Raw genomic sequence first — 18,550 nt, 5'->3', positions numbered from 1 at the left:
TAATAGTAGCCATTGAATCCTATTTGTCCAACACGAAGTTTGGCACATAGTAATCAATAAATGTCTGTTAAACAAAAAAAAAAAAAAAAAAAGAAACAGAGTCTCCCTCTGTTGCCCAGGCTGGAGTGCAGTGGTACAATCATAGCTTATGGCAGCCTCCAACTCCTGGGCTCGAGTGTTCTTCCTACCTCAGCCTCCTAAGCAGCTATGACTACAGGCATGTGCCACTACACCTGGCTAATTTTTTTTATTTTTTTGTGGAGATGGGGGTCTCTCTGTGTTGCCCAGGCTGGTCTTGAACTCCTGGCCTCAAGCAGTCCTCCTGCCTTGGCCTCCCAAAGTGCTGGGATTGCAGGTGTGAGCCACTGCACCTTGCCTCTTATTCTCTTATTTTAGATTATCTAGAAAATTACCTAATAGCTGGGCGCGGTGGTTCAAGCCTGTAATCCCAGCACTTTGGGAGGCCGAGACAGGCGGATCATGGTCAGGAGATCGAGACCATCCTGGCTAACACGGTGAAACTCTGTCTCTACTAAAAAATACAAAAAACTAGCCAGGCGAGGTGGCGGGCGCCTGTAGTCCCAGCTACTCGGGAGGCTGAGGCAGGAGAATGGCATAAACCCGGGAGGCGGAGCTTGCAGGGAGCTGAGATCCGGCCACTGCACTCCAGCCTGGGCGACAGAGCGAGGCTCCGTCTCAAAAAAAAAAAGAAAGAAGAAAATTATCTAATATAGCCAGAGAATGATGTGACTAAGATTCAGAATTCATTCCCCAGTCAGGGATTTGAATTTCAGTTTCTTATTCAGCTGCCTGTTAGGTAGTAGAAGTCCCCATGAGGAGTGGAATGGACAGAATGCAAGCAAAACAAGAAATAAAAGAACCTGAAAAAGACCCCAGGAAGATAATCTACCTCTGAAAACAGAATTGATAGGATGGAAGTGGGTGGAGTCCAAAGCGTCACTGAACAATTAAGTCTTATCGTTACCTGCAGTGATTGAGATAGGACAGAGTTTCAGGTCATGTGTTTAGACCAGATTTTTAGAGTTAGGGCATATTTTGCAGGTAAGTTTCTCATGGAAAACTTAGGAAATTTATGACCTCCTTTGACTAAGGTTCAGTTAAAGACAATTGACTTATCTGTTCTTAAGTAACAAGTAAATCCAAACAGCAGTAACAACCATAAATGATAGCATTTTCAGGTATATTTTGGGGAAGAGTACAGAGCAGTCTTAATTCAAGTAATAACCTTAAATCAAGCTTTGATGTTCTAAAGCAAGCTTGTCCAACCCATGGCCCATAGGCCACATGCATCCCAGAATGGCTTTGCATGCGGCCCAACACAAATTCATAAAACTTTCCTAAAATTCTAATCCAAATTCATAAAACTTTCCTAAAATACGAGATTTTTTTTTGCAATTTTTTTTTTTTTTTTTTAGCTCATCAGCTATCATTAGTGTATTCTGTGTGTGGCCCAAGACAGTTCTTCCAATGTGGCCCAGGGAAGCCAAAAAATTAGACATCCCTGTAAAAGTAAACTGATCCTAACTCTTATTGCAGAATAAACTTTTCTTGATGTACCTTATGGGGAGTAGTGAGTTGAAGTCACAGGGGAAAAAAAATAGATGATGTGTGGATGAAAGCAACGTTTAGACCAGGTGTTTCCTTCACAGGAAGATAGTTACTGCAGCCTCCCACTCCGATGCAGCTGGAGTATCTGAGGTGGCTAGGCCTTGAGTGTATTTTAGGACAATTGCACCAGACTCTGTGGCATATGCTTTTGGAGTATGTGTTTCCTAGATGAAGAAACATGCATTAGGCATTCTGTAAGTTACACTAAGCTGGCTCTTACCTTTGAATCTGTGTAATGAAACTGAAATTCTCAGATTATTCTCTTGAGACTTTGGCTTACTTTGAATAATAGAAAGCATTTTTAAAAGACTCTGCAACTTTTTATTAAGGAAAACCTTTGTGTTTTCCTAATAAAAATGGACCGACACATTTCCCCTTATTAAGTTGGTTTAAATTTGTTTTCTTAATTTACATTGTATAGGGTTGACAGGGATTCAAGGAACAAACACTGTGATGTACTATTGGTGGAAGAATGAACTGGAGCAGCCTTTCTGGAGAGTGATTTGCCAATATGCCTTATCATTTTGCATGATCTTTGTCCTAGTAACTCTACTTCTATGAGTTTATTCCATGTTTGTAAACATGGATGTGTGCAAAGATTTTAGCTATAAGAATGTTTGTCAGTGTTCTAATAATAGCAAAAAATGAAAAACAATTTAAATGATTGAAAAATAGGGATTAGTAAATTATGATACATCTGTATCATTAAATATTATGCAACCATTAAAAATGATCCAGTTGAAAAATATTTGACATGGAAAGATGTTGATGATAGGCTGTAAAACAAAAGAGCAGGTTATAGATGGTATGGAGAATAGGGTCATATCTTTGTTTATTATACATCTATGCATAGCCAAAAAGACCGGAAAAATCTACACTAAAACCTTAACAGCGGTTATTTCAGGGTGGTAGGATTACAGGATATTTCTGCCTTTTCTCTGAGGTCCCTAATTTTCTAAAGTAGACATGCATCATTTTTGTTACGAGGGAAACAAAAATATATATATTTTTTTTTTGAGACAGAGTCTCGCTCTGTCACCCTGGCTGGAGTGCAGTGGCACCATCTCAGCTAACTGCAGCCTCCGTCTCCCAGGTTCAAGCGATTCTCCCGCCTCAGCCTCCCGAGTACCTGGGACTACAGGCATGTGCCACTGCTCCCGGCTAATTCTTGTATTTTTAGTAGAGACAGGGTTTCACCATGTTAGTTAGGCTGATCTTGATCTCCTGACCTCAAGTGATCCACCCACCTTGGCCTCCCAAAGTGCTAGGATTACAGGCATGATCCACCATGCCTAGCCATGATGTCTTTTTTCTTCGACAGACATTAGTTTATAGCTAATGACATTTCACTCAACAAATACTAATTGAGCTCCACCTATGAACTAGGTATTCTTTTAGTCACTTGGGTAAACAAAGTGTAGAAAGGTTCTTGCTCTTGTATAACTTACTTCCTAGTATTTCTAGCTTAAACTTTTCCCACATATATAATGAAAAATGTACTTTTCAATTTGTTTACTCTTCTTGAGTTCCTGAGTTCAGACAGAGCCAGAAGGTTTAATTAGTCTCAGAATTACCAGAGCTAGGCCAGGCATGGTGGCTCACACCTGTAATCCCAGCATTTTTGGAGGCCAAGACAGACGGATGTCTTGAGTCCAGGAGTTCTAGACCTGCCTGACCAACATAGCGAAAACCTGTTCAACTAAAAATACAAAAATTAACCTGGTGTAGTGGCATGCACCTGTAATCCCAGCTACTACTTGGGAGGCTGAGGCATGAGAATCACTTGAACCCAGGAGGTGGAGGTTGCAGTAAGCAGAGATCACACCACTGCACTCCAGCCTCGGTGACAGAGTGAGTCACTGTCTCAACAAAAAAGAATAACCAGATCTGTTCTTAGAAAGTAGCTCATGGATTTAAAGAGACTAGGAGACTAAAGCAGCAGGAATAATAAATATCATTAGATCAATACTTCCTGGAAATTAAAGGACATGTCCTCAAGGCTTAGGGACATCCATCTATGTGATCTTTGTGAAGCCTCTTAAGAATTACAGAATATGTATGCTGTAACATCCTGTGCTGAGGGAAACAAATCCTTATATGGCAAATTAGTCAGATGTTTAGTTTTCTAATGATATAGCAGTCACTGCATGGTTCTAACTATAGGATCATGTGCTCTGTAGGTACCTGGACCTATTTTTCACTGGTGAGTTGTCAGCTCTCCTTCCCCACCTTCTCCCTACCTTAGTGATGCATCATATCTTTCAGCAAATGTCTTGTCCCTTGCTGTGGATAGATAATATGGTATAATCAGAATTGGAGAATCTTGAATTTCAAGGAATAGATTCTCCAGAGGACAAATTCTACAGAATTTAAAAATTAGAAGAGTTTGGGGTACACAGGTTGTTGGCCTTTGGCACCCCACAGTTCTATGGTGCTCATTTCCCAGCATATCTTTCAGGTCTGCACTACAGAGCTTACACAAGGCTTGTGAAGTCGCCAGAGCGCATAACTACTACCCAGGCAGCCTATTTCTCACCTGGGTGAGTTATTATGAGAGCCATATCAACTCAGATCAATCCTCAGTCAATGAATGGAATGCTATGCAAGATGTCCAGTCCCACCGGCCCGACTCTCCAGCTCTCTTCACGGACATGTAAGTCAGTTTGCTACGGATTATGGAAGTTCTCTCCATTATGTCCTGAGGAGTCATAAGAAGCATGTTCCTCCCTAATCTTTTCTCTTGGGGAATTAATCTTACCTAGGAATATTAGTCACTGTCAATACCACATATCTGCCACACATGAAGAATCCTATTCTTGCTGTTGCCTGCAAAGGCCTGAGAAGCTTCACCCCAAGGCACAGTGAAGTCTCCATAGTCAAAAACTGCAATACCATAAAATTTCATTATTCAGATTCCACTAATTTGAAAATTGAGTTTAAAGGAGTTGGGCTGAAGTTTGAGTTTGCATTATCTGAAAGAATCAGTTTAGTAAGCATTATTGGTGATATAAAGAAGCTTTCAAAGTCATGTTTGTAATACTTAAGAAAAGAAGATGTTTCCAGTCAACTTAATGCCTAACTTGTTAAGCTAATTTTTTTTTTAAAAGACAGGATCTCACTCTGTCACCCAGGCTGGAGTACAGTGGCACAATCGTAGCTCGCTGCAGCCTTAAACTCCTGGGCTTAAGTGATCCTCTCACTTCAGCCTGCAAAGTACCTAGGACTACAGGCATGTGCCACCACACCTGGCTAATTTTTAAATTTTTATTTTTTTAGAGATGGGGTCTCACTCTGTTGCTCAGGCTGGTCTTAAACTCCTGGCCTCAGTCCTGCCTCAGCCTACCAAAATGCTGGGATTACAGGTGTGAGCCACTACACCCAGCCTGTTAATTTTTAACTTAAAAAATTTTTTTAAATATTTTATCATTCAAATGTCTTCTTCTGCTTTACCTTTCCGTTGATAAGTCCTTGTCAGTACAATTTAATTAAATCTCCCTAGTGTACTGTGAGTTAGATAACAGCCTAAGGTAAAGCTGATGTTTATTTCCTTTTTAGGTCTATGTGTTGAAACTTCTGTGGCTATTTTGGAAATTTTTTTACACTTAGTGCCTGCTTTGTAAATTCGTCATGATGTTTCTTTTGCTCTAAATTGATCTTTCTGCACTTCCAAGGTATTCTACAGTAGGGAAAGAAGAGTAGCTAGTTACTGTCTGACCTTACAAACAGGATTCTCCTTTAGATTCCTAAAGTCATGCCAAAACAGTTCCTGGTTTTTTTTTTTTTTTTGGGGGGGGGGGGGTTTTTTTTTTTTTTTTTTTTTTAGGACAGAGTCTTGCTCCGTCGCCGGGCTGGAGTGCAGTGACATGATCTCTGCTCACAGCAACCTCTGCCTCCCGGGTTCAAGCAATTCTCCTGCCTTAGCCTCCTGAGTAGCTGGGATTACAGATGCCCGCCACCACACCCAGCTAATTTTTTTGTATTTTTAGTAGAGACAAGGTTTTGCTATGTTGCCCAGGCTGGTTTCAAACTCCCGAGCTCAGGCAATCCACCTGCCTTGGCCTCCCAAAGTGGTGGGATTACAGGCTGAGCCACCGTGCGCCCGGCCGGGTTGTTTTTTTTTTAAACAGAATAATTTATTTTATTCTATTTTTTGAGACCAAGTCTCACTCTGTCGCACGGGCTGGAATACAGTGGCATGATCTTGGCTTACTACAATCTCTGTCTCCCGGGTTCAAGCAGTTCTCCTGCCTCAGCCTACCAAGTAGCTGGGATTACAGGCGTGTGCCACCACAGTCAGCTAATTTATGTATTTTTAGTAGTGACGGGGTTTCTCCATGTTGGCCAGGCTAGTCTCCGCTTGCCTCGGCCTCCCAAAGTGCTGGAATTACAGGCGTGGCCACTGCACCTGGCCTAAAAAATGCTCTTTACTAGAAAAGGTGAACTTTCCAAAAATTGTATGAAAGGAACAGTCAAAAAAGCAGTGGAATTTTTTTTTGCACAGGGTGCTATTGCTACTAGGATTTTCTTTTCAGTAGCCTTGGTCTTTTCAGAATCTCACAGTAATTGAAAAGATAAAGATTCATGGGAAATGTTACTGGTGATTTCATGCTTTACAGCTAGGTGATGAGTTTCAGAGAAATGGATGTCTCATCTAGCTCAAAAAAGCACATTCTAAACCAGACTTACATGAGAAAGAGATAAATTTTCTTCCCATTTTTTCCAGATTTTATTAGAGACAAGTTGGGCACAGTGGCTCATACCTGTAATCTCAGCACTTTGGGAGGCCAACGCAGGTGGATCACCTGAGGTCAGGAGTTCGAGACCGTCCTGGCCAACATGGTGAAACCCCCGTCTCTTCTGAAAATACAAAAATTAGCCGGGCATGGTGGCAGGTGCCTATAATCCCAGCTACTCAGGAGGCTGAGGCAGGAGAATCACTTGAATCTGAGAGGCAGAGGTTGCACTGGCCCGAGAAGATCGCACAGATCGTGCCACTGCACTCCAGCCTGGGTGGCAGAGCAAGACTCTGTCTCAAAAAAAAAAAAAAAAAAAAGATTTTATTAGAGAAGATTTTGACACTACACAAAAAACAAGAAGAAGAAGGAAATTACTCTTACTCTCTTTACATCCCTAAGCAAAAAACATAAAGGCAGTCTCTGGCAAATGATAAAGGCTTATTAACTGTTAGTTCTTAGTATGTGCAATAATAACCCTAATTTTAAGATATATTTTAAGAACTTCTGTCTGTTTACAGAAAAAGAATACACGAAAGCTGTAGGCCAGAGTGTTGTTAATAATTATCTCTAGGTAGAGGGATTTTCAGTGGTTTTTATTTACTTTATGTATTTTCCAAATTTTTCTCCAATGAAATTGAGGAGGAAAAAGCAGATTTGTGTGTTGTAATGCTTTTTCCATTCCTCCTCCTCCCTAAGTTGACTAGAAAAGCCTATAAAACGATACTGAGAATACAGGGAGAATGTGTGCCAAAATGGACTTAAATACTCTTCTGTGAATAATTTATATTTTGAAATCCAAAGAAAGGAGGAAGAAGGGAATATACATATATGGGATATACATCTGGTGTTATGCCAGCACTTCATGCATGTTCTCATAAGAATATCATGAGACAGGTATTATTGCTCTACTCTTTTTTTTTTTTTTTTTTTTTTAAGATGGAGTCTCACTGTTTTCAGCCCGGGCTAGAGTACAATGGCACTATCTCAGCTTACTGCAGCCTCCGCCTCCGGGGTTCCAGCAATTTTCCTGCCTCAGCCTCCCAAGTAGCTAAGATTACAGGTGCCCGCCACCATGCCTGGCCAATTTTTGTATTTTTAGTAGAGACGGGGTTTCACCATGCTGGCCAGACTGGTCTCGAACTCCTGACCTCAGGTGATCCACCTGCCTCAGCCTCCCAAAGTGCTGGGATTACAGGTGTGAGCCACCACACCCAGCCTACTCTACTTATTTTATAGAAAAGGAAACAGAGGCGCAGGGAAGAAGAAAATTGTTAGAAGTCACACCACCAATAGCAGGGCTAGGATTAAAACCTAGGTCTTTCTACTCCCCAACCACTCTGCCTCAAACACCTGTGAAGAATTAAAGGAAAAATTGCTTAGGAACTAGGGAATCTGACCCATGAACACAGGTACTAAAATTTGTTTTTACCTTTTTGTTTTTCCTTGAGACAGAGTCTTGCTCTGTTACCCAGGCTGGAGTGCAGTGGTACAATCAGAGCTCACTGCAGCCTCCACCTCTGGGGCTCAAGCAGTCCTCCCACCTCAGCCTCCCAAGTAGCTGTGGAACTACAGCTGTGTGTCACTATGCCTGGCTAATTTTTTATTTTTATTTTTTGTAGATATGGGGTTTCGCCAATTGGCTGGGCTAGTCTCGAACTCTTAAGCTCAAGCAATTCACCCACCTCAGCCTCCCAAAGTGCTGGGATTACATGCATTGACCACTGCACCTGGCCCAATATTTATTTTTAATGGAAGACTGAAATTATACATTTATTTTCTACCATTAGCTGTGTCTAAGATAAATAAAGCATGGATAAGAATTTTAATCCTAGTTAAGACAGGAATACCTTGGCTGATTGAAGGGAAACACCTCAGGTATTAGCTGTGTTCTGTAGGGTTCATGAGAAATTAAGAGCCCGAGTGGTGGGAAGCCCCAAGGTTGTGGGGTTAGAGCATCCATCTCTGAAGATTACCAAAGCTATTTTTGCAACCAGCGATAAGGCTGTAGGCAGCAAGGGCAGGCAGGATGCCTGAAGGCTTAGTCCATTTTCATCTCCAAATAAGGAGGTGCAGAGCCAGATACCTTTCTTGAGTAGGTGGTGGGAGTTGGGGAGGAGATGAAACAAAGTACTCCCTGTCAACCTCATTCAAATTCTGCATAATCTGAAATAATGCTTTAGAGGAGAAATATCCAGTTACATTGAACCACTACTTTTCTAATAATTGGAGAGTCAGCTACCTAGTTTGATTTCATATTAAAGTTTGAAGGGTGATTTTATTTTTAAGAGAGTCAGAAGACTAAAGGAAGTGACAATCCTTCAGGTAGAGCATTAGGCTAGGCTGAGCATTCTAATTCTCCTGTGCCAGTGTGGTTATCAGCATGTCATTTAACTTTTCAGTTGTTTGTTTCCTCTACCTGTAAAACAAGGATAACTATTTCACAGAGATATTGTGAGAACTGTCATTAAAAGGAAAGCATTCTGGATAGAAGGGCTCTTAAGTCAGCAGTCCCCAGCCTTTTTGGCACCAGGGACTGGTTTCCTACAGACAGGGAGCAGTGGGGTGGGGATGGTTTCATGATGAAACTGTTTCACCTCAGATCATTAGGCATTAGTTAGCTTCTCATAAGGAACATGCAACCTTGATCCCTCACATGTGCAGTTCACAATAGGGTTTGCGCTCCTATGAGAATCTAATGCCGCTGATCTGACAGGAGGCGGAGTTCAGGCAGTAATGCTTGCCCGCCGCTCACCTCCTGCTCTGCTCTGCTGCCCGCTTCTAACAGGCCACTGACCTGTACCCATTGGGTACCCCTGCTCTAAGTAGTTGATCTCTACAACCGATTTTGGGGGAGGATTTGCCTTATTGAAGAAGGCAGGATCATTCTTCTTTCTTTCCCATTTTCTAGAACCACAACATTGACTTATCAGCATAAGGTGGCATTTTAAACCACAGGAGACTTAGTTCCGTGGTAGGTCATAGTACTGGTCTACTGAGCTGGGTATTCTAGCTCAGTAAGTAATACCCAGAATACAAAAACAAGTATGGGTATCGTCCTCCATTAAAGTATTTACAATCTGCCAGGCGCGGTGGTTCACGCCTGTAATCCCAGCACTTTGGGAGGCCAAGACGGGCAGATCACGAGGTCAGGAGATCGAGACCATCCTGGCTAACACGGTGAAACCCCGTCTCTACTAAAAATACAAAAAATTAGCTGGGCGTGGTGGCGGGTGCCTGTAGTCCAGCAACTCAGGAGGCTGAGGCAGAATGGCATGAACCCAGGAAGCGGAGCTTACAGTGAACCAAAATCGCGCCACTGCACTCCAGCCTGGGCAACAGAGCGAGACTCCATCTCAAAAAAAAAAAATATTACAATCAGTACACCCAAATTATCTTTGCTCCCTCATGATCTAAATACATGAATGTATTTAAGGGCTTTAGACACATATAACCTCTTCAAAGTAATAATTTCTAATATGTTTAAATTCTGTACATTCTGAAAATTAATAAGCTTTTCAAAATATGATTTTATTTTGCCATGCTTCCACAATATGAATTTGAGGGTAACAAAGGCAAGGTTTACTAAATTGGAAGCCTAATCAAATGGTACATTCATTAACTTAGTCAAATTCCTGCTTAAGAATAATCGTTATTTCTCTCTTTTCAGACCTACTGAACGTGAACGAACAGAAAGGCTAATTAAAACCAAATTAAGGGAGATCATGATGCAGAAGGATTTGGAGAATATTACATCCAAAGAGGTAAGAGACCTTGAGTCCTTGTTTGTTCCAAGGCTAGCAGTGGTATAACAGTAGGTGTGGGGCTGGAAATAGTGCATGGTTGAAAGTACAGAGGGACTTTAAGAGATGGGTACAATATGTCATCTTTGTTTCAGATAAGAACAGAGTTGGAAATGCAAATGGTGTGCAACTTGCGGGAATTCAAGGAATTTATAGACAATGAAATGATAGTGATCCTTGGTCAAATGGATAGCCCTACACAAATATTTGAGCACGTGTTCTTGGTAAGTTTTAAGGCTACTTTAAGTGGTGTGCTAAAGCTAACCCATATGGACTCATGGGCGGGGGTAATTGTTAAATTTTATTATACATCAATAAAATGTAACTTACATTAAAGACAAAAGTGATAAGTACTCAAACCTCATCACTTCCTAATTATTTTATTACTTTTTTGTGTGTGCGTGTGTGTGTCTCGCTCCGTTGCCCAAGCTGGAGTGTGGTGGCACAGTCTCGTCTCACTGCAACCTCTGCCTGCCGGGTTCAGGCAATTCTCCTGCCTTAGCCTCCCGAGTAGCTGGGACTACAGGTGCATACCACCACACCCAGCTAATTTTTGTATTTTTAGTAGAGACGGTGTTTTGCCATCTTGGCCACATTGGTTTTGAACTCCTGACCTCAGGTGATCCGCCCGTCTGGGCCTCCCAAAGTGCTGGGATTACAGGCATGAGCCACTGTGCCTGGCCCTCATTTTTAATTTTATTTTTATTTTTGAAACAGGGTCTCACTCTATTGCCCAGGCTGTAGTGTAGTGGCACAATCTCGGCTCAGTGCAGCCTCAACCTCACAGGCTCAAGTGATTCTCCCTTCTCAGCCTCCTGAGTAGCTGGGACCACAAGCATGTGCCACCACCCCCATCTAATTGTTGTATTTTCTGTGGGGATGGGGTTTTACCATGTTTCCCAGGCTGGTCTCAAACTCCTGAGCTCAAGTGATCCGCCCACCTCATCCTTCCCAAAGTGCTGGGATTACAGGCATGAGCCATCGCACCTGACCCCAAATAGGATGATCCTTTAAGGTCACTCTCAAATCTGCCAAATGTGTCTAAGGTCTGATATATCTGAGCAGAGCTGGTGGGAGCTACTCTATAACTGAGAGATGAGACTACTGGACTTTCAAACATATGAAACCCTGTGGCTACACTTTGAGTCCCTACTTTTATGATTACCAAAAATTGGTGACTAAAAATTGTTCTTCATGGTTCCTGAACATTTAGTGACCTTGTAACTAGCCCAAGGAGACCTCTCTGACAGGTAGATTATGAAAGCTTCTAAAATCCTAAGACCTATTTCTCTCTCAAATGTTAGAGTTTTAGTTCTTATCTGTACATGTAGTGGGAACAAAGTTAACAAGAATAATCAAAATCAATGGAGAATGCCAAAACCTCATTTTGTGTCCACTTCCCACACTTTCACCAAAAATGCTTACAAGGAAGTCAATCAGTTGGTTTGAATTTCACTTCCTTTCTCTTCTTGAGGACGTTTATAAACTGTGAAATGATTAGAAGCTGGGAAACAGAAGAGAAGGGGAATAAATGCTCAGGAACTGACTAAACTGGATCCACCTCACTCTGAATATTCAAGTGTTCATGAGGCACTCAGACTATGCCTTTGAAGACTTGTGCCCTGAAATAACTTGTTGACACTCTAGGATATATGTGTCTAGAGTGATTCATAGTGGTGTATTAGCTATGAAATTACTCATGAAAAGCTGTGAGCTGGGAGGGGGACTTATTTTCCATTACTTTAACTGACCAATATGTGTTGGCATTTCTGGTTGTAGATCATACTGCAAAACTGGCATTGGCTTTTCCATTTGCAAGGCAGCTGGCTTTGTTGTCTCTTATGTATACTTCCACAAGGATTCAGATATATCCTGCTCTTGTATTGTTGGAAAGAATCTTTGTGTTATCTATAGAAAACTTGTGAGTCACTCATTCTATGAGGAGGCCCTCCCAACTGTTTTTTTTTTTTTTTTTTTTTTTTTGAAGACTAATTTTTATGAAGGGCAAATACCTGTAGTCCAAAGGAGCTCATGTGACTGAAGCTGCAAACTTGGGAGTCAAGTTTCCCATTGAGCTTGGCTTTTAACACTTAAAAGAATATAGACATGATGAAGATCAAATACAGTCAGTTTCTGACTGATCAACCTGTTTTATTTCATGCGTGCTTCCCTGTGTTCTTGACCCACTCAAGAACTACTCCTCAAATGGTATATTTTAGGCCATACAAGCAAATTTTAATAGTATTGTAAGCAGAAAAAACAATCTAATTTCCCCAAAATTACATTTCTCTAATCAGCTGCAAATGCATTTGAGCATTTGTGCCAGTAGATTAATACCATGATTTCATTATTGTCAGGTGTAATCTTCTGTCTTGCGTTTTTTTCTTATTAAAAAAAATAATTCTGGGCCGGGCGCCGTGGCTCACACCTGTAATCCCAGCACTTTGGGAGGCCAAGGCAGGTGGATCACGAGGTCAGGAGATCGAGACCATCCTGGCTAACATGGTGAAACCCTGTCTCTACTACAAATACAAAAAAATTAGCTGAGCATGGTGGCAGGCGCCTATAGTCCCAGATACTTGGGAGGCTGAGGCAGGAGAATGGCGTGAACCCAGAAGGCGGAGCTTGTAGTGAGCCAAGATCGCGCCACTGCACTCCAAACTGGGTGACAGAGCGAGACTCTGTCTCAAAAAAATAAATAAATAAAATAATTCTGGCGAAGTGTGGTGGCTCACACCTATAATCCCAGCACTTGAGGTGGCCAAAGCAGGAGAATCACCTGAGCCTGGGAGTTGGAGGCTACAGTGAGCTATGATCATGCCGCTGCACTCCACCCTGAGCAACAAAGTGAGACCCTGTCTAAAAATAATGATAATCCATGTTCATTTTAAAAACTTTTAGAAGACAATAGATTATTATATTTATTTAATCAAGACTGATAATCACCATCATCTTTTGTTATATAATATTGCCTTCCAATCTTTTTTTTTTTTTTTTTTAGACGGAGTCTCGCTCTGTCACCCACGCTGGAATGCAGTGGCGTGATCTCAGCTCACTGCAACCTCCACCTCCCAGGTTCACATGATTCTCCTGCCTCAGCCTCTCGAGTAGCTGGGATTACAGGCACACACTACCACACCCGGCTAATTTTTTGTATTTTTAGTAGAGACGGGATTTCACTATGTCAACCAGACTGGCCTCGAACTCCTGATCCACCCGCCTCAGCCTCCCAAAGTGCCAGGATTACAGGCATGAGCCACCGCCCCCAGCTCCAATCTTTTTTACTTTTATTTATAGATGTACATATATATTTTTGTATATACACACACAGATATGATACATCGACTTTTTTTTTTTTTTTTTTTAATTTTTTTTTTTTTGAGACGGAGTCTTGCTCTGTCGCCCAGGCTGGAGTGCAGTGGCGTGATCTCCACTCACTGCAAGCTCTGCCTTCCGGATTCACACCATTCTCCTGCCTCAGCCTCCCAAGTAGCTAGGACTACAGACGCCCGCCACCATCCCCAGCTAATTTTTGTATTTTTAGTAGAGATGGGGTTTCACCGTGTTAGCCAGGATGGTCTCGATCTCCTGACCTCGTGATCCGCCTGCCTCGGCCTCCCAAAGTGCTGGGATTACAGGCGTGCGCCACCGCGCCCAGCTGACTTTTATTTTTTTAAAGAGCAGTGCTAGGTTCACAGCAAAACTGAGCAAAAGGTATAGAGATTTCCCATCTACAACTTATCCCAGCACATGCATAGTCTCTGCCACTCCTCCACCAGAGTGGTACATTTGTTACAGCTCATTAGTCTACATTGGCACATCATTATAAACTAAAGCCCATAGTTTACAATAGAGTTTACTCTTGGTGTTGTACATTATATGGATTTGGACAAATTTATTACATATATTCACTATTAGAGTATCACATAGAATTTTTTTTTAAATACACATCTGTGTACTTTTTTTGCACATCAGCATTGTGTATATATGTACATATTTTTGAACAAATGAAAATGTCTTCAGCTTCAGGTATAATTCTGTATTCTAGAAAATGGACATTTTCTTTCCATTGTGAATATTTATTTGGGGGAAAAAAAACTTCAAAATTGAGGAACCCTGTAATTTAACTCCTACCTAACAAAGTAAATGCATGAACAAGTTGTCTAAACATTTTATTATACTTGTTCCTTGGTGGCTTCCTCCCTTTGTTTATACTGCCATATCCTATGTCCAAATCCCTGTCTCTTCTCCATTGAGTCTTTGCCCTGCTGGGTTTCCCAGCAGTTGACATGGAAAAAGAGGCATTCTAGCTGCAAGTGGTGTTGATTTTCTGCAAAGTCATCTCATCTTGTGCATAGCTGCCATGCCTGGAGCTCAACCAGATTGAGTAAAGAGAGGCAACAGGATTTCTCCCTCCCTTTGGAAGAATGCTCAGCTCTGCAGTGTACTGCACAGAGATCTGTTTATTAAGGAAAGTATCCAGCTGGTATGGAGTGGGAAAGTGTAGTTTATAGCTTAAATAAAAGCTGCATTGAGAAGAGAGAATTGATTGGTGGGAAGCCAGGTTGTTTCTAGAAAAAGAGATTCTACACCCTTACAAGCATATCACTTCTCTGAGCTGGAAGCCTTTGCCCAACTAAGTTTCAGTATCAACAGCTCTCCTGGAGGCTGTCCGATTTGGCTGAGAAAAAGCTAGATGTTGACAGAGACCCTTTGCAGAAAAGCAGGCAAACAAGTATATTGGACACATAACGAGTAATTTTGTTCGTGAATTTAAAAAATAGTCAGAACTTTTACTGCTGATTATCTTTTCCAAGATTTGACATTACAGTATTTGACATCTTTTTGGAAAGTGTTTCCTTTTCAGAGAAAAATTCAGCCTAGGGAGAGGATCAGGAAAAAATTACTAGTGGGTACTAGGCTTAATACCTGGGTGATGAAGTAATCTGTACAACAAACCCCCATGACACCAGTTTACCTATGTAACAAACCTGCATATATACCCTTGAACTTAAAAAAATAAGTCATCCTCACCGGGCACGGTGGCTCACGCCTGTAATCCCAGCACTTTGGGAGGCCAAGGCGTGCAGATCACAAGGTCAGGAGATCGAGACCGTCCTGGTGAACATGGTGAAACCCTGTCTTTACTAAAAATACAAAAAAATTAGCCGGGCGTGGTGGCGGGCGCCTGTAATCCCAGCTTCTCGGGAGGCTGAAGCAGGAGAAAAAGTCATCAAATTGGTTACTTTTACTGTAGATGCAGAGAAACAGAGGGTGTGTAAATAGATGAGACAGTAATCGAAAGGATTATTTTATCACATTCATGATTTTTGTCCCTGAATTGGAGGTGTGGCATAAACGTCTCTTAGAAGGAAAAGTTAATAAAGAGCTTATGCCTGGTTGCCACAGTAATGTGACTTACAGTATTGAGGCTTATAGAAATGATATGATAAAATATGGACAGAGATACCAGTCCTTGGATATTACGTCAAGTTATATTTATCTTAGCATAACTCCCACAGTACAGTCCTTATTTGCTATAAATGTGCTGTCCTCTTCTATTTTCCTTGGACAGCTGGACTCCAGCAAGGCTATTTCCTGAGGATAACATAAAAAGAAATTAGTTACTTGGGTCTTTAGGCCAGCGTATAGTGCAAGGGAACCAGAGTAAAAGATGGAAATGAACTTACTTTAAAATGTATTATAGTCCAAGTGTTTCATTTTACACTTCAGTAAAATTAGAAAATGCTTCACATAATTACATAGAACATAATGCAAACCCCGGGAGAATTGTCACCATAAGCCTATGAAGCATGGGGGGAAAATTGGGTCTGCGAAGGGCCTCAGAAGTCTAATATACATGGCATTTGTATTGAGGACAGAAATGTAATTATACCAAGTGGTCTCCAGGTCTTTCAGATTGAACCTGAAGCAGCACTAACTGTAGCCCAAGTCACTTTATATGGGCTTCAGTGAGTCAGTAACCAGTGCCTTTAATTCATTTGCCAATGGATAGGTATCACTTCACATTGTCAGGTTGAACTCTCTCTGGACAGGTAGATGAAAACCAGGGACTTTATCCATCACGTCAGTGTTATTTTCATCTAACTGGACAGAGTTCCATGAAGAATTTAGATTTCTAAATTAAGAAGTGAGGTGGTCACATTTCGCTGGCTCCAGTTTAACCTCTCAGCCCCTATTGTTTGGCATCTGTCTCCTTGAAGTCCTTTATAGTTCTTGCCTATTTCTTTGGTGCGGGAGCTTGTTTTCTAAGGTTGAGCAGAGCCTTCAGAGCCTCCCATATTTTTTTAAAACAAGCCAGCAGGGCCCTTGCCTGTACATCACTTACTGACCTTTTCCTAAATGGAACTTGAGCACAGTGTCCTTGAGCTCTCCCAGTTCAATGGCCAGATTACAGATCACCTGTAATATGATAGTACTTACACAACACTTGACAATTTTCATAGTGCTTCGTTTCCTGGTCACATTTGATCTTCCAATTAACAAACATTTATCAATCCTCTTTATTGTGTGAGGCATGAGACTAGGTATTTGTACAGTCTGATCTAATTCTAGAAGGAGAGCATGATGAGCCATATCAGATAGATACTCAGAGAAGGCCAGTGGAATAAAGATACAGTGGTGATAAGACAATTAGGAGAGGTCATTAGTAACATCAGCAAGAGTGATGAGAGTGGAGGCCCAAGTGCTATGGATGAGACGTGGGAAATCAGGAAATAGAGAAAGTGAGTATTTGCTGTTTTGTTTTGTTTTGTTTTGTTTTGTTTTGTTTTTTTTTGGGGACAGAGTTTTACTCTTTTTTTTTTTTTTTTTTTTTTTGAGACGGAGTCTTGCTCTGCCGCCCAGGCTGGAGTGCAGTGGCCGGATCTCAGCTCACTGCAAGCTCCGCCTCCCGGGTTTACGCCATTCTCCTGCCTCAGCCTCCCGAGTAGCTGGGACTACAGGCGCCCGCCTCGTCGCCCGGCTAGTTTTTTTTGTATTTTTTAGTAGAGACAGGGTTTCACCGTATTAGCCAGGATGGTCTCGATCTCCTGACCTCGTGATCCGCCTGTCTCGGCCTCCCAAAGTGCTGGGATTACAGGCTTGAGCCACCGCGCCCGGCCTCAGAGTTTTACTCTTTTTGCCCAGGCTGGAGTACAATGGTGCTATCTTGGCTCACTGCAACCTCCACCTCCTGGGTTCAAGTGATTCTCATACCTCAGCCTCCCAAGTAGCTGGGATTACAGGCACACACCACCACACCAGGCTAATTTTTGTATTTTTAGTAAAGACAGGGTTTCACCATGTTGGCCAGGTTGGTCTCAAACTCCTGACCTCAGGTGATCCACCCACCTCAGTCTCCCAAAGTGCTGGGACTACAGGCGTGAGCCACTGCGCCCATCCAGAAAGTGAGTATTTGACTTTGTTTCTATGAAGCCATGAAGGAAAGAGAGAAAGGACAGAGTCTGCAGGAGGATTTATGACAGAGAGAGGGGTTTTCCATTTTAATATGGGAAAAACTTTGCATGTATAATTTGAGGGAAAGGTACCCATTAAATATATAGGACCGGGGTGAGAAGGGTGTTTTCATTTTACAAATAAAGACAGAGAGGGTGGCCAGGCACAGTGGCTCATGTCTGTAATCCCAACACTTTGGGAGGCTGAGGCGGGCAGATCACAAGGTCAAGAGATGGAGACCATCCTAGCCAACATGGTGAAACTCCGTCTCTACTAAAAATACAAAAATTAACTGGGAGTGGTGGCATGCACCTGTAGTCCCAGCTACTTGGGAGGCCGAGGCAGGAGAATCTCTTGAACCCGGCAGGCAGAGGTTGCAGTGAACCAAGATCACACCACTGCACTCTAGCCTGGGCGACAGAGCAAGACTCCGTCTCAAAACAAATAAATGAATAATAAAATGTCTGCCTTTTCAGAAGATATGAACCGATAGCTCAAAGACAGAAAATAGACCTTAAACAATGAAAAGTTGCTCACTCTTACTTCTAAGAGAAATGCAAATTGAACCTACACTGAGACACCTATCAGATTGGCAAAAATTCTTAACCACACAGTTTATTGGAAAGGCTGTGGGGAAAGTGGTGCTCTCATGCATTGCTGGTGGGACCACAGAATTGTTTCAGCCTCTATGGAGGGAAATTTAGCAGTGTTTAACAAAACTGTATTCTGCCTTCGACCCAGCAAACCTGCTTCCACGAATAAGAAACATCATTCATAGGAGACTAGTTGAATAAACTATCATATCATTACTCGTGAAGTACTATGCAGATGTAGGAAAGAATAAGATCTCTATGAACTGTTACATTTAGTGGTTTTGAGGATATATAAAATGAAATATATGTAAAATGAAAGCAATGAATAAAAAAT

At 41.8% G+C, this 18,550-nt stretch overlaps 1 protein-coding gene across 5 annotated transcripts in view; it reads left to right on the top strand.

The window, feature by feature from the left end:
• Positions 1–18,550, top strand: part of SSH2 (slingshot protein phosphatase 2) — a 314,054-nt gene that overhangs the window by 261,099 nt on the left and 34,405 nt on the right. For 4 of the 5 annotated variants that reach the window (XM_023183934.1, XM_023183933.2, XM_023183931.2 and 1 more), the window contains 3 exons: positions 4,088–4,282; positions 10,033–10,126; positions 10,261–10,389. In XM_023183934.1, coding sequence (XP_023039702.1) covers positions 4,088–4,282; positions 10,033–10,126; positions 10,261–10,389 — 418 coding nt within the window. Of the gene's footprint in view, positions 1–2,050; positions 2,121–4,087; positions 4,283–10,032; positions 10,127–10,260; positions 10,390–18,550 lie in introns of those variants that run through there. The other variant, XM_023183935.2, reaches the window with a different exon arrangement.

The sequence above is a fragment of the Piliocolobus tephrosceles genome, chromosome 16 (assembly GCF_002776525.5).
Source record: "Piliocolobus tephrosceles isolate RC106 chromosome 16, ASM277652v3, whole genome shotgun sequence".
Lineage (NCBI taxonomy): Eukaryota > Metazoa > Chordata > Mammalia > Primates > Cercopithecidae > Piliocolobus > Piliocolobus tephrosceles.
The sequence above is the reverse complement of the archived record's forward strand: the minus strand, read 5'-3'. Positions and strand labels throughout refer to the sequence as shown.